This window comes from Balearica regulorum, chromosome 4 (assembly GCF_011004875.1).
Source record: "Balearica regulorum gibbericeps isolate bBalReg1 chromosome 4, bBalReg1.pri, whole genome shotgun sequence".
Classification (NCBI taxonomy): domain Eukaryota; kingdom Metazoa; phylum Chordata; class Aves; order Gruiformes; family Gruidae; genus Balearica; species Balearica regulorum.
Window position 1 is genome coordinate 26940873 of NC_046187.1, and position 15548 is coordinate 26956420.

The 15548-nt window shown below is 40.6% G+C and overlaps 2 protein-coding genes across 2 annotated transcripts in view; both read left to right on the plus strand.

The window, feature by feature from the left end:
- The first annotated feature begins 208 nt into the window (after positions 1-208).
- Positions 209-7623, plus strand: LOC104637209 (radial spoke head protein 6 homolog A). The gene is made up of 6 exons (XM_010304596.2): positions 209-984; positions 1490-1721; positions 3378-4121; positions 5272-5425; positions 6224-6341; positions 7005-7623. The coding sequence occupies exons 1-6, from the start codon at positions 278-280 to the stop codon at positions 7243-7245; spliced, it is 2196 nt and encodes a 731-aa protein (XP_010302898.2). The 5' UTR covers positions 209-277; the 3' UTR covers positions 7246-7623.
- A 317-nt stretch (positions 7624-7940) lies between these two features.
- CENPE (centromere protein E) overlaps positions 7941-15548 on the plus strand; it is a 40275-nt gene continuing 32667 nt past the window's right edge. Inside the window, exons 1-9 of the mRNA XM_075751514.1 lie at positions 7941-8135; positions 8476-8567; positions 9409-9498; positions 10181-10299; positions 11906-12025; positions 12972-13053; positions 13252-13319; positions 13395-13466; positions 15015-15066. Of these exons, the coding sequence (XP_075607629.1) occupies positions 8080-8135; positions 8476-8567; positions 9409-9498; positions 10181-10299; positions 11906-12025; positions 12972-13053; positions 13252-13319; positions 13395-13466; positions 15015-15066 (751 nt within the window). The 5' untranslated portion in view covers positions 7941-8079. The remainder of the gene's footprint in view (positions 8136-8475; positions 8568-9408; positions 9499-10180; positions 10300-11905; positions 12026-12971; positions 13054-13251; positions 13320-13394; positions 13467-15014; positions 15067-15548) is intronic.

Consider the following 15548-nt stretch of genomic DNA (forward strand, 5'->3'; position numbering starts at 1 on the left):
AGCGGGCGCGGTTAGCGCGCTGGCACGAGCTGCTGCCCCTTGCCGAGCGCGAGTTCCAGCAGGACAGTAGAGCCGCGTCCTGACAAAAAAAAACCGCCGGCGCGGGCCCACCCCTTCCGGCACCGCCCCGCCGGGCGTCCCAAGCAACGGCGGCCGGTTTACCTCGACGACGCTCCGCCCCGCGGGCGGCAGCCGTTGCTACGCGACGAGCGGAGCGGACGGCGGCTGGGGGGTGGCTCGGTGTCCCGGGCCCGGCCCGCGCCCCCCGGACCCGGCTATGGCTGGGCCTCCCGAGGAGCCCCGGCCCCAGGCTGTCCCGCGGGAAGGGCCGGAGGAGCCAGGCCTCAGGGAGCACCTGCGGCCCGGACGCAGCCCCGATCAACCCAAGCCGTACACTTCTCACCAGCCTCAGCAGTCAGAACCGGGACCGGTTTCCTATGAATACCAGGGCGTGAGGCAAGGCGCCGACCAGCCACAAGGACTGAGGAAGAGCATTTATCAGCCACGTGCACCCGACCAAGACCCCTACCAAGCACAAGGCCAAAGAGAAACTGTCGGCCAGACTCATGCACCGGAACAAGCACCGTATGAATCACAGACCCCAGTTCAACATCTCTATCATCCATGGGGAGCAGAACAAGCCTCTTACAAGCTACAGGTGCCGGAAATAAACATCAGCCAGAGTTACACGCTGGGACAAGAGGCAAGACAAAGCATGTATCAGTCATACGCACTAGGATTAGACCCTCACCAAGCTCAAGAACCAAAAAGTGCCTATCAGACATATGCAGTAGGACGAGATCACTATCAAGCCTATGGACATGGGCATGGCCCCTATCAACCACATGAACCAGGTTATGGTCTCTATCAGCCAGGATACAGTCCATATGATGATCAGATACCAGATCCCAACTCCCGAATGCTGGCAATTCAGAATGCAAAAGCCTATTTACTGCAGAGCAGCACAACATCTGGCCTGAACTTGTAAGTCTGAAAAAGGGACACAGTTGAAAGGGGTAGGAAGTATGAGTGGAGAGAAAAGTAGTGTTGGTAAAAGGGCAAAGGGTTACGTTAAGAAAGGGAGGGATACCAGGGGATATATATATAATGGGGGAATACGTTATGAATGTAATAATTCATTGCTATGTGATACTTGTGTGTCCAACATCTTTCAGAATCAAAATTCCCAAGGGAATTTATAGAGTTCAAAGGGAAATTGATTTGATTAAGACCAAGTTTAAATTCAGCTTCAGCTCCTGAGGCAGGTGCAGTATATACCAAAAATGGAAGATGGGACTACTCCTAAGTATATTATAATCAGGCTAGTTTAAAGTCTAATTTCCCATAATGCTCCATGATCCCCTTTCATCTAACTATTCCAATGATTTCTCCAAAGCTCCAGGTGATTTGTTACTACTTTTGATATTAAAAACATAATATTCTAAGACTTTTGTACAGTAGGCCAATAATATTTACATTTACATGACAGATATGATCATCTTGCTAATATGCTAACAAAGATCCTGGATGAACAGCCCACAAATGTAGTAGACATAATTGAGAATATCAGCAAGGATGTGAAGTGGGCTCAGTTTCGGAAAAAAATGGACACTCTTCGAGATGAACATGAGATTCTTCCAAAATTTGAAGCTGCAGAAAAGCGTAAAGCTTTGTTCCTCAAGGCAAATGGAGAAGGAGATGAAGAACTGGAAGAAGAGATAGTGAGTTATTATAAGAGAAAAATAGATGTTGTATATACCAGGGAATAGGTGGGATGATGGCGGGAAGGGAAGGAAGGAATTTGTGATCTCCCTTGTAGTATTGCCTCTCACGATCATATAAATAATTGCAGCCACAGTACCACGCACCCTCTTCATAGTTGAGATGATCCAATGTCTGGTTGTGAAGAAGAAAACTCATCTGGTTACTAAGTTGGGATTTTTTACTGTAGTAAATCTAATACCCTGAACCTTTAAAATCATAGATGTCCTACAGATGATCACTTTCAACAGAAAGTAAAGTTTACAATATCTCCCATATGCCAGCTCAACATGGAATATTGCATCCCAATTTCTTTTCTTTATCTAAAAGTGATATTTCTTTACCTAAAGTGACCATAATCTGGACACTAGTTTGAGAATATTGTGCACAGCTGCTACTGTAAAATAGAGAATGGAGAATTTTGTGATCCTTCAAGCTCCAGCTGAGGTTGCAGTCTCTCCTTCTCCAACTAAAAAAAAAAACCAAACCAGTTATAATGAGAACTACTAGAATTGAAAAGCCACTTATTAAAACAGGGGATTTTTCACTATTCAATTGCTTATATGCAGAAGCATTTGTAACCAATGAAAAATTAAGAGAATTCTTGTAATGACCAAGGGAAACTAATCAACAGGATGTTGATTTTCATATGAAGTTACCAGTATATATTCAAATGAATTGCCATTGCAGAATACAAATACTAACAACACAAAAAGATAGACTTTGATCTTTTCCATAGCCTATTACTTATTTTACAGTAACAGTATAAGATGGTAAAAAATGGGAAAAAGTAGGGTATTTCAGAATGGAATTTTGCATTTTTCATACTCCTGTGTATCTTGCTTTGATATAAGAAATCCAGAAGGGCCAAAGAAATTCCATATGAAACTAGCACTACTTCTTCCAAATTCCCTACCCTGCCATGTACAACTTTTAATACCTTTGTCTGTGTGATATAATCCCCTACCCCCCTGTAATGAGAGAAGGGTGATAAAGCGAATGGAAATACTTAATGAAATCTTCATTACCAGTAATGAAGTTCTGCTTCCACTGAAGCCAGTAGGAGTCTTATTATGGACTTCAGTAAGAGCAGGGGCCAGTATTTTAAAAAATGCAGGTAGCTTTATGCCAAGGTGTGCAAAAACCCAACACTCATTCCAGAGAAATATTGCTGCTCTGGTGTCTAAATATATAAAATACGTATTATATTTCCTCCAAATGCATCTGCCACAAACACAAGGAAACACAGTAACACCATTTGTGGGCATCAAGGCCTCTTACATAGCTGACATGCCCTAGCACTGAAGTCCTTTGTAGATCCAGTGTGAGAATTCTGACTTTCTTAATTTTGCAGTAATTAAAAGTGAGTTCGAATGTTGAAATCCTGTATTCTAAAAGCTGCAGTTCATCTGTGTTCTCTTCTTTACTCATAAAATGGCATTTTAAATTTTTCTAAATTATAGTGGAAGATGTAGTGAATGAATGTCTGCAAAGCACTTTGAGAGAATGAGTGGCACTACAGGAAAGTGAAGTATAATGTACAGTGGATAATGTTTAATTTTTCAAATAGATAATTATAGTATTCTTCAGTTCTAACTCCAGATCTTCTTTCCTAGGGAGAGATGCCTCTACCTAATGTGATGGAAACAGCCTTTTATTTTGAACAGGCTGGAATAGGCTTGAGCAAAGATGAATCCTATCACATATTCCTTGCCCTTAAAAAACTAATTAGCGTTCAGCCAATCCAGACCTGTCGCTTCTGGGGCAAAATTTTGGGCCTGGAGATGAACTATATTATAGCTGAAGTACAGTACCATGAGGGGGAAGAGGAGGACGAAACAGAAGAGGAAGAAGTTATTGAGGAAGGAGGGAAAGGGGTGGGTGAAGATGAAGATGAGGAGAAAGAAGATGAACCACCAAAGTCCACCTATAAGCCCCCACCTGTCATCCCAAAAGAAGAAAATGGGACTGGGGCTAATAAATTTGCCTACTTTGTCTGTAATGAGCCAGGCAAGCCATGGGTGAAATTGCCTTCAGTGACGCCAGCCCAGATTGTCTGTGCCAGGAAAATCAAGAAGTTCTTCACTGGTAGGCTGGATGCTCCTGTTGTGAGCTTTCCTCCTTTCCCTGGAAATGAAGCCAATTACCTGCGTGCACAGATAGCTCGGATCTCAGCAGGAACCCAGATCTCTCCCATTGGATTTTACCAGTTTGCAGAGGAAGAAGGAGAAGAGGAGGAGGAGGGGGGAGGAGGAAGAGATATATGTGAAGAAAACCCCGATTTTCAGCCTCTTTCTGTAGCTGAACTGGTGGATTCTCTCTCCACATGGGTACACCACAGACAGAGTATCCTAAAGCAGGTATGTTCTGGCGTAGCTCACGTGGACCTCGGACACCATTCACACTGTAGTACTTGTAGGGTTTCAGAACATAAATGAAAATCCTCACCTGCACATTTGAACTATTCACCAGAAATGGTATTGGACTGAAATATTTTTCTACAGAAAATATATTTGATATAGTATATAATACATAAATATGTTGCACATATTTACATATCGCATATATTTTATATATATATACGAACCTTCTAGGTTTAGTACTTTTTTCAATGATGTGTTCTTGAGATTGAAAGATATCTTTAGATAACAGTATGGAGTTGGACCTTGATAGATAACAGTTTCTGGTAACCTTTTATATTGAGTTTTCTCTTTTGAAGTCCTTACTTTACAAAAATGTTTAAATTCTCTTTTCCTGGGTAGGATGCTAAAGTGCAGATAGCTTATGATTCTATGCTAAATGGAACTTATTTGATCCTTTCTTCTGTTTTATTTTTTGTCACTTAGTTTCTTCTGTGAAACAGAAATAGCATAAAACCAAAATATTGTAAATAAAATTGTAGCATAAAATATTCATGATAGCAGGCTAGTGCTGGAAAGAGGTATTACTAATTTGATGATCATTGCTGGATGAGTTGCTGGCCAGTCTACCAATTCAAGAATGCTAGTGTAAAATAACAGCACATGGTAGGAAATAATGTTTAAAATTATTACCAGCAATAGTTGTAAAAATAAAACCTATATGCATTAGAACCTTAAGGACATTATGTTACGTTCCCCTGACTGGTAGCTAAATAACAAGGCAGACTTTAAAAGGAAGGGGCAAAGTCTGTAAGCTAAGCCTCTTAGTTTGCAGTAACTGGTAATCTAGCAAGGATATAAACCAAAATGGCAGGGAACTGAGGACTATCAAATAACAAAAAGCTGATGACAGAGGTATAAGGTTATTCTGAAATAGTAGGCAGGGATGAGGGAGTAATGAGGGATATAGGGAATACTCTGCCGAAAGGATACAATATTCTGCCAACAATATACCCACTGTAGAATATACACTTGTCTTCCCCCCCGTCCCCCAACTCTGTGTGTGCATGCCTGAGCCAATTGTCTTGACTGGCTTGCATTATTTTGGCAATTGTCACATGCATTTATTATTTTACCACATCAATTATAGGGTCGTTGTGTTTGGCTTAATCCTTTTCAAAAATCAGAGGAAGATGAAGAAGAAGAAGAAGAAGAAAATGAAGAGGATGAGAAAGCAGAGGAGCCAGATGAACAACAGCAAGAAACAGGACCTCCTCTTCTCACTCCAGTCTCTGAAGATGAAGGTATTCCTCATGGAATATGAAGTTTTTGATAGAGAACCACTAGGAGTGTTGGCATTTAGGTAGTAAATATTTGAAGTTATAGGTTTCTGATGCTTCATGGAGCAATATAGTTTGCCCCTGTAGCGTAAGCACATTCTTTTATAAAACTGAAATAATTTGGTTTACTAGTTAACAATGTTGTTGAGAATAAAGAGAAAAAAATACCTCAGACTTGTCAGGCTAGTGCAAATTCAAGACAGCTCACTACATGAAATACATTCAGCTATTTTTCCATCATCTTTTTAGACCAAAAAAAAGTGTGTGTGCATGTCTAAATAAATAAATAAATACACAGATGCATAGATATACAAATAAAAATTTAGAACCTGTAGCATAGTACTGCAGCAAATCATGGGAATATGGGAACCTGAATATTAGATTACATCAATAGTCAATGATTTTCCTACTCTCCATTCTTTGATCAAGGTGAAATATAACTATATAATTTATACATAAGTGATATAAACAGTCCTTGACAAAAGAAACAGTGGTGAGTACTACTGCATTTCAGGAGCATGATCTTTTCTGTATGTGGGTCTGTTAGCATTCCTGTGCTACCTACCCATACATCCAAACCACCTGTTTTAATACAGTGCCTACATTTATTGTTTCTGACTTCTGGCTCTTGTAACACGCAACTTAATATAACCATTGCTTGAATTCTGTGAAAGTCTTGTAGCTCTTGTAGCTCAGTCTTAAATATTTTGTAGAGGCTTGTACGTCAATTTATTCATAGAATGTGTGTTTGGCTGCCTCCAGGAATTCAAGACATCCCTGCTTGGACAGCTCAGCCTTCTACAAACTTGATCCCGCAATACGCTGTTGCAATCCTCCGGTCTAACCGATGGCCCGGAGCATATGCCTTTGCATCTGGCAAGTGAGTAGCTAGTTGACGTGGTTACAGCACAGACTGTATGTGCTAAACAGAGATATGTGTCTAATGAAGTCAAAGTTGCTTTATGATTAATTCATTGACAGAATTCTAACTATTCCATAGATTGATGGCCACTTAAACGTGTACAGCAACAGTAACTATGTATTTAAGACTGAAAATTAATAATCATTGGAAAGGCTAGTATAAAGTTAATGGATGTAAATGCCCAGTTAATATGTGAGCCCAATCCCTGATTTAAAACTTATATTCTTGAGTCTGTGGTACTTTTTACAAAAATAGCTACATTCTGTGGTTCTAATGTTCGTTCCATTACACATGATACAGTCTTTACCTGTACATGCTTTCAAAGGGACGCTGGAGTTGGTGTCCGAAACGGCCCTATGTTACCAATGTGAAGTTGGAGTCATATTGCAATATAGTGCAGTGACAGAGTACAGCCTTCATTTCAGCATTTGGAGATTAAGTGGAAGACATATCAATCAACAGTTACAGCAGTTAAAAAGAGGTGCCATCTTTCAAATATTTCTGTTCTAAGGTATCTGCACCACAGTGACTTTTTGCACAGCAGAGTAAGGAAGCCTGACAATATCTCCACTTATGTTTTGTTGGGAGGAGAACGTGTGATCTTTCGCTTTTCTTTCTCAGGAAATTTGATAACATCTACTTTGGCTGGGGTCACAAATACGGTCCAGAAAACCACACTCCCGCACTGCTTCCGCCAGTGCAAGCAGAATACCCCAGGGGGCCAGAAATCACTGAGACAAGAGACCCCGCTCTGGAAGAGGAACTGGCTTTCAAGGCTGCGAAGGAAGAAGCCTTAGCTGCAGCTGAAGAGGAGGAAGATGAGGAAGATATTGAGGATGATGAAGAGGAGGATGATGATTAAAATATGGGGGGGAAACATTTTTATTTTAAAAGTTTAAACATGAATAATATTTTCACCAGTTAGTCATTAATTAGTTGACTTTAAAAGAAATACAATCTTTTGTGATTTCTGTAGGCTCTTTACACAGGTACCTTCCCTTCCTTCCCTCTCCCCCAAGCCCACCCGTGCTGGCGTGAAGACTGCATTGCTTTCACTGGAAGGTAACACAATAAAGCAGCGGTTTTTTAGAAGAGTAAGCAAACATAGGCCACTTCTGTTTCCTATAATAACACCGCTTTGAACTGCCTACGTACCTGCCACCCACCAAACGTTCTTGTTGTTTTTCTAACCCGCACTTCAATACCTATATAAATTTTACTTAAACCAAAAAAAAAAAAACCACCTTAATTACGTAACACTAGCACTTTTGTCTGTGAAAGCATACTATTTAAATTCAGTAGAAAGGTTATTAAGTTACTATCCGAGTGCACAATGATGATATTTCCCACGGCAGATGGCTGTCGCCTACAGGGCGCCACTCCTACGTCGCGGCAGCCCTGGCTGGCACCATCTCTCGACAAACAGGGGTGTGTGGCGGGCCAGCCCAGAGGCTGTTCGGCCATCTAGCCCTCACTACGCTTTCCCTGGCCTCCCCCGTCACCTTTTGGCGAGTGGTACGCTCCGCCGTGGCGTCTGCCCTGCGCGGGCCAATAGGAAGCGATCTCGGGAGAAGTTCAAACTGCGGTGGCGGTTGGGGTGTTCGCCTGGGTGCGAGCGGGCGTGAAAGGAGCGAGTGGTTTCTGTCACAGGCGGCGCGTGCCCGGGAGCGCGGCTCTCTGCCCAACGGCCGCGAGGATGGCGGATGAGGGAGCCGTGACGGTCTGCGTGCGTGTGCGGCCGCTCATCGATAGGTGAGGCTCCGTCCAGGTGGGGAGGGCTGCACCCGAGCCCCCGGCCTGAGAGGAGGCTTCAGTGCTACCCGCGGCCTCGGGGGGTCCCTCGGCTTCCCTGGGTGTTGCTGAGCCCCCCTCACCTTCAGCTGGGCCCCCCGAGAGCGCCGCTGCCCTCCTACGAAGAGGGGGAGGCGGGGGCGTAAACGTGGCGTCCGTCCCCCGGGAGGAAGGAGGGAGCCGGAAGAAACAGGGCTGGCGAGGGCCTGGGGGAGAGAGATGCTCGCGGTAGGGGGGTAGACCTGCGTTATAGGAGCAGAGTCTTAACCCAGTAAGGTTAACAGGGTATCTCTTCTTTTAGAGAAAATGCTCTAGAAGATAAGGTGTCACTCCACTGGAAAAGTGAAAATAATACTATTTCCGAAGTCAATGGTACAAAAGTATTCAATTATGGTAAGAATATGGAAGTGATTATGTTATTTTGATGCTTACATGGACCTTTGTTACTGTACTACTTGCATGTGTGCTAACATCAATGACCATAGCTTTTTGCAGTGTCTGTGAACTTTTTCTCCAATTTCATGATTTTTGCTCTTGGGGTATGTAGGATTTCTGGTTTAGTCAGTACCAGGAATATGCTTTTGAAGTCAGCTTTCCTCATCCATGTTGTTTTTTCTGTTCTGGCTCATGCTGTAGAGTGGTTTTGGAATATGCGAGCTGGATTCTTTTTGTATGAATTCCAGTTACAAATGCACTAAACTAGGGCTAGTTCAGAGTATTTAGGGAGAAGGGGAACCCAAAACTGAAAAGTGCCTAGTGTGGATGTTGGATCCTCCTAACTGCCTCACTTTGAGTCTCTTCCTATTGATCCACTCTACTTGCTAATATGAATGTAGCCATGACAAAGATTTTTCCCACATGGATTCAATAAAAGCATGCTCCAAGCTAGGAGTTTAACAAGTAGTCTGTCTTGTCAGGCTTACAATCCTCATAGATAAACTAGCCATAACTGGTTTTAGGATTAAATGGGATAACTATTTAACTGTGTCCATCATTCTTAGGGTTTTTGGGTATTTTTTGACTTGTCTGTTCATTGTATCTTTCTTGGTTCTGGGCTTAATATTTCTTAAAAAAAAAAAAGCCTGCCTCACTATCACAATTACATTTTATGTTTGAATTATCCTACAATCTGATGCGTATTTATTGGATTTGAAGTCAGCAATAGTAAGATGACAGTTTGTTTTTTGACTTGCAATACAATGGATTTAGATACTTTATTTTAATTTTTTTTAAGATCGTGTCTTTCACTCAAGTGACAACACTCAGCAGTTATATGAAGGTGTAGCTGTTCCAATTATACAGTCAGCTGTGCAAGGTTATAATGGTAAGTTTTAAAAAACTGTTTAAATCCTGTTTTTAATTGTTGTGGCTTTACCCCAGCTGGCAGCTGAGCACCATGCAGCCACTCACTCCCTGCCCCCCGCCCCCCATCGGGATGGGGGAGAGAATTGGAAGAGTTAAAGTGAGAAAACTCATGGGTTGAGATAAAAACAGTTTAATAGGTAAAGCAAAAGCTGTGTGCACAAGCAAAGCAAGACAAGGAATTCATTCACCACTTGCCATGGGCAGGCAGGTGTTCAGCCATCTCCAGGAAAGCAGGGCTCCATCATGTGTAACGGTTACTTCGGAAGACAAACGCCATCACTCGGAATGCCACCCCCCCCCGTCTTCCTCTTCTCCAAGCTCCTTATAAACTGAGCATGATGTCGTATGGCATGGAATATCCCTTTGGTCAGTTTGGGTCAGCTGCCCTGTCTGTGTCCTCTCCCAACTTCTTGTGCACCCCCAGCCATCTCGCTGGCAGGGCAGTGTGAGAAGTAGAAAAGGCCTTGGCTCTGTGTAAGCACTGCTCAACAACAACATCTCTATTATCAACACTGTTCCCAGTGCAAATCCAAAACATAGCCCCATACTAGCTACTATGAAGAAAATTAACTCTCTCTCAGCTGAAACCAGGACAGTAATGCATTTCATAGGTAATTAGTAAAATTTAACTATCTTTCTAGGCACAATTTTTGCTTATGGACAGACTGCTTCAGGGAAGACATACACAATGATGGGAAATGAAGATTCTGTGGGCATTATCCCTAAGGCAATTCAACATGTTTTCAAAATTATTTGTGAGGTGAGCAATTCCATTAAACTAAAGTGACCAGAAAGGACTAGTAATATCTGTGATTGTTACAGAAAAATTAATTTTCGATCAAGGAGCTTATGAAGGAAATATATATTATATTGGACCATATGTTGCAGTTGTTTTACTAGCCTTACAAAGATGAGTGGTTTAAAAAAAGATAAAGGGACTCTTAGTTGGAATCAAATCAGAACAAAACTGAGAGACGTTGTTAAACTTGCAAATATACTAAACCTTGTTTACAAGTATAAATAGATGCTCAGTCATTAACATGGTAGATAAGGTAATGTGAAGCTTTGTATTCTTTATTCTGTTATTTTACAACTTTGAAAAATTAATAGTATTAAAGACCTTTTAAGTGGGAAGAATATGACACTAAATTTACTTATTTCAAGCTTTCAGAAGATTCATAGGCTAATTGCTTAATGCTAATAGGAAGTAAGGAGAAGGTATAAGTTAAAACAGTGATTTCCAAAATATCACCTGCAGAGCACTTCCTTTTGCCTTGAGGATTTCAGGTAATCATTATCAGTTATGTGAAATTGTCCCTCCTCCTTTGAAGAGGTGCAGAGTATGTTAGGGGTTCCATAAAAGTAACTGAAGCCAAGAAAACTTTCCATGTTGCTATAATCCTTGAGTCCATTGTGCAGCCTTTCCCAACCACAGTATTCTCTACCAGGGAGGCAGGGAAAGAAGCAGCAGCGAAGTAAATCTAAGCAAGCAGAGAGAAGACCCTAAGCAGGAGAAAATTAGATATGAAAAGGGCATTTAAGTGGGGCGACTATTGTCACACTTCTGTAGGGCAGTGTTGTGGTTTAACCCGTCAGGCAGCTAAAACAACCATACAGCCATTCGCTCACTCTCCCCCAGAGTGGGATGGGGGGGAGTAAAACTCATGGGTTGAGATAAAGACAGTTTAATATGACAGAAAAGGAAGAGAATAATGATAAAAGAGTATACAAAACAAGTGATGCACAGCACAATCACTTACCACCTACAGACCACTGATGTACAGCTAGTTCCCAAGCTGTGATCTAAACCCCCAGCCAGCTTCCCCCAGGTTATATACTGAGCATGATGCCATATGGTATGGAATATCCCTTTTGCCAGTTTGGGTCAGCTCTCCTGGCTGCGTCCCCTGCCAGCTTCTTGTGCACCCCAGCCTCCTTGCTGGCAGGGCAGTCTGAGAAGCTGAAAAGCCCTTGACTTAGTGTAAACATTGCCTAGCAACAACTAAAACATCAGTGTGTTATCAACATTATTCTCAGCCTAAAATCCAAAATATAGCACTATACCAGCTACGAGGAAGAGAATTAACTCTATCCCAGCTGAAACCAGGACAGCAGTTACCTTGCTTTTATAACCTACTAAAAGTGATATACCATTAATGCAACTGGAAGGAGTTGGGATAGAAGAAAAGTTATTCTGCATTGGTAGGTGCTAATGTGCAAAGAGAATGGGTGGGGAAAGAAATCCGTGAAACGATATTCAAATGTATGCCTTTGAGTTCGGAATACTTGCATTAAAAGGTGTTCATTGATTAGTCTGCTCTTTTTTTCTTGGTGTTTTTTTTTTTTTTTTCTTCTTTCAATATTAGATTCCAGATAGAGAATTCTTGCTAAGGGTTTCTTACATGGAAATCTACAATGAAACCATTACAGATTTGCTTTGTGATAGCAGGAAAAAGAAGCCTCTGGGAATTCGTGAGGATGTTAATGTAAGTGGATGTTATGTAGTGTAAATACTGTGTCGGTCTGGAGTGAAAGAAAATTTAAAAAGCAGCCTTCAGAGTCATCTAGTTGAAAACTTTTCTGTGTCACACTATGTTATCTTCAGAATTAGCAGAAGGACACGATGTAGTAGAATAACAACAGTGAAGTTGGGCTTGCTGTTGCTGGTTTATCTATATAAATGTAGACTCAATCCATTAAGTTTTCCAGGATAGTACATTTAATTTAACTTTGACAGTGAATACTTGGGAGTTGTCTAGCTAATAAAACTTCTACAAACATGATATTAAGCCTCTAGCTCAATGTGTTAGAAGCATTCAACGTACATACAGAGTTTCTTTAATACCATCTTCATATCATCTATGGAGTAGATACACTTCTGCTGTAATCATAGAACAACCATCAGGCTAGAACTATTCAGTAAGATGATCAGTAGGGAAAAATAAATCTATATAAATGCCATCTTCAGTTTCTTTACATTAAGTTTTGTAGCAAATAATAAAAATTGGTGGGGTTTCTTTGGTTGGTTTGGGTGTTTTTCCTCTCAGTGCCCTAAATGATCAGTGCTTTTGGAACTTGGGAAGAAGGGAGATTTATCAGTTGTACAATTATGTCCTTATAACATCTACTGAGAAATATACTCCTGGATTCCCTCAGAAATTGTCCAGAAGGATATTTCCCTTACCAGTTTTATTTTTAGAAAACATTCTAATCTCTGTTGTTTGATTCTTGTGCCTTGAGACCTTTGTCAGAATGGTAACCTGAACTTCCCCATTCCTTGTGTTCAGAGTAAAAAGACATTCAACTGATGTTGTTTCCTTTTAAGAAGGAAGCAAACTGGAATAAATACCATAATAATTGCTGGTAATGTTAACTTAATGTATTGAAGTGAGTTAGAGTTCAGTAAAATTTATTACTGTTTTTGTTCTTAAGAGGAATACGTATGTAGAAGATCTGATTGAAGAGGTGGTGGTTGCCCCAAAACAAGTTATGGAATGGATCAGAAAAGGAGAAAGTAAGTTGTTTAGCCAATGTCAGGTGTTATCTTAGAAAAGTACTGATGAATCAGATAAATCTAAAATCATGGGGTATTGCTTTGAGATTATATTCAGAAATAAATGTTTTTCCCATAGTTTTAAAATTGTACTTTTTGTCTGTTATCTTCAGTTTATCAGAATATAACCAGAAGTATTCTAATATTTCTTTTTGACAGAAAATCGCCATTATGGAGAAACAAAAATGAATGAACACAGCAGCCGTTCTCACACTATCTTCAGAATGGTAAAAACTGTTTCACTATTAGGAGGGGTTTTAGTATTTTTGAAGTGACAAAAACTTTATTGCACCCTCTTCTAGATCATTGAAAGCAGAGAACGCAGTGACCCTGCAAATGCAAACTGTGATGGAGCAGTGATGGTATCCCACCTGGTAAGCTATACTCCAAGAAGTTATTAAATAGACATTCAAGTAGAGAATTTACTGTTACCACTTGTTTGAGAGGAATGTTACTTTATAATGACATTACAAGCATGCTTTGTTGTTGTGTCAGATGTTTCCTAAGCAGAAATCATGTTTCTGATCATCTATATAGAAGGAGACTCCTGGGGTGTTATCTAGAGGATATCTTCCTGCTAAAGGGAATTCTGATGTGGGAATAGTTCCTAGGCAATTCGTGCTGTATTGGGAAGTATTATGCCCTTCCCAGGAGCATAAGGGACTACTTATTGTCAGAGTGCTCTTGCTTTTTGTTAAACACAGCTTCCCCTACTGACGAGTTCTTGATCCCTACATGTGGTTCCTGACCACTGACAAGTGCAGTGAAATAAATTCTAAAATGAGTAACCTTAAGGCTTCTCTTATCCTTACACTTAGTTGTAGTTGAAACAACATGTGGCCTGCGGCTGCAATGGCCAGAAGATTCATTTTTTCAAAAGCACTCCCACTTAGTGTACACTGCTGCTCTCTAGGAGAGTGTTTTGGTTTCTGAAGCCTTCTCTATACAGTCTTTCCTTGATTCTCAGAAAACAATGCAAATCAACTGGAGGAATGAAATCAATATGAAAGCCTTTGAGCTTGCTAAAATCTGCATGCGCGCTTTTATTCAGAATTGGGAATATCATTAAGTCAGTCGCATTGTGGAAAGAGCTTTCTGGTTTGGCTTCATATGAAGAAGCTCTGGGATCTGAATGTAAACACTGCTCATGCAATATCTGAGCAAACTACTGCCCACTTCTTTTTCTCACCATAGCTTAGGGGATCTACTCTTCTTACACCACCCTCTGCCCTGTCTCTATTTCAATTGACTTTATAGTAACCTCTACTAACAGGGGGGCAGATAGAGGGTTTTTTTGGTCTGTTGCTGCTTGGTGGAGTTAGTACAGGACTTTACCCTTCCGAAACAGAAACCACTTAAAGTGAGGGCTACTTGCTCAGGCAAATCATTATGGGATGCTATAAAGTTCTAGTTGACTTTGAACCAGATTAAGTGAGGCTTTTCCTCTGGTATTTAATTTCTTCCTTTCCTTATGCCCACAATGGCAGGCAAGGAGAGACATACAGCTGATTCAGGACAGAGTGCTAGATAATCTCATCTAGGCTTTCTTTCCCATGAAAGATTGGACCAGATGATCTGTGATTCTATAAAGCTTCCTACAGCTTGAATCTGTAGTTAACACTTCTGTATTGAGAAACTATGTTTATCTTTTTCTTATTGAGGATAGGGGGAATTTGAAAGTTTGAAATATTGTTCAGGGTGGTATTAATAGAATTCATACAAACATGTCTTGTGTACCTTGAAAGTATTGGTTGGTATGTGTATGGTAGCTATGGGTTAGTTCCAATAATGACAGATCTCTTGGGTTTTTTTTCTAAGTGTAACTTAGTTTATGCAATTTTTAGAGATTTATTATTGAATTAAGAGAATCTAAAAGTAAATTGCCTCAGAACTAACCTGTGAAATATTTAATGAATTTGCAGAACTTGGTAGATCTGGCAGGCAGTGAAAGAGCTAGTCAAACCGGATCTGAAGGTGAGTGTTAAATAAGGCTCTCCTAATGACCGCTTCTGTTAATTAACCTTTATGAAAGATTATGATAGAAAGGAAATTATTTGATCTATGTGCTATTGTGTTACTTGCTGTTCATAAATAATTTCTTTTTCCCCTCGGTAAGGCAGGATCTACTCAGAAAAATACTGAAAATGCTGTAAAGTGCAGATAATTAGGTAGCAATATGGCTTTTCTAGAATAGCAGCTCCAGCAACAGTCATGCACTGAACTAATAAAATGAAGATTCCCTCGTGGTAAAGAAATCATCAGAAAATTGTAGGAACTTATATGTAAAGGTGAAGTGTGAATAGCTGGCTCACTCTTTAGCTAAGAGGAAGCTTGCTTGTTAACAATGACAGTGTGAAGCTCCACAAAAATGCCTTTATCATAGAAAAGTTATTTGAGAGGAACACAAGTTAATACTCTCTCTTACAAGGAATAACCAACCCAAAAATCGTATCTAA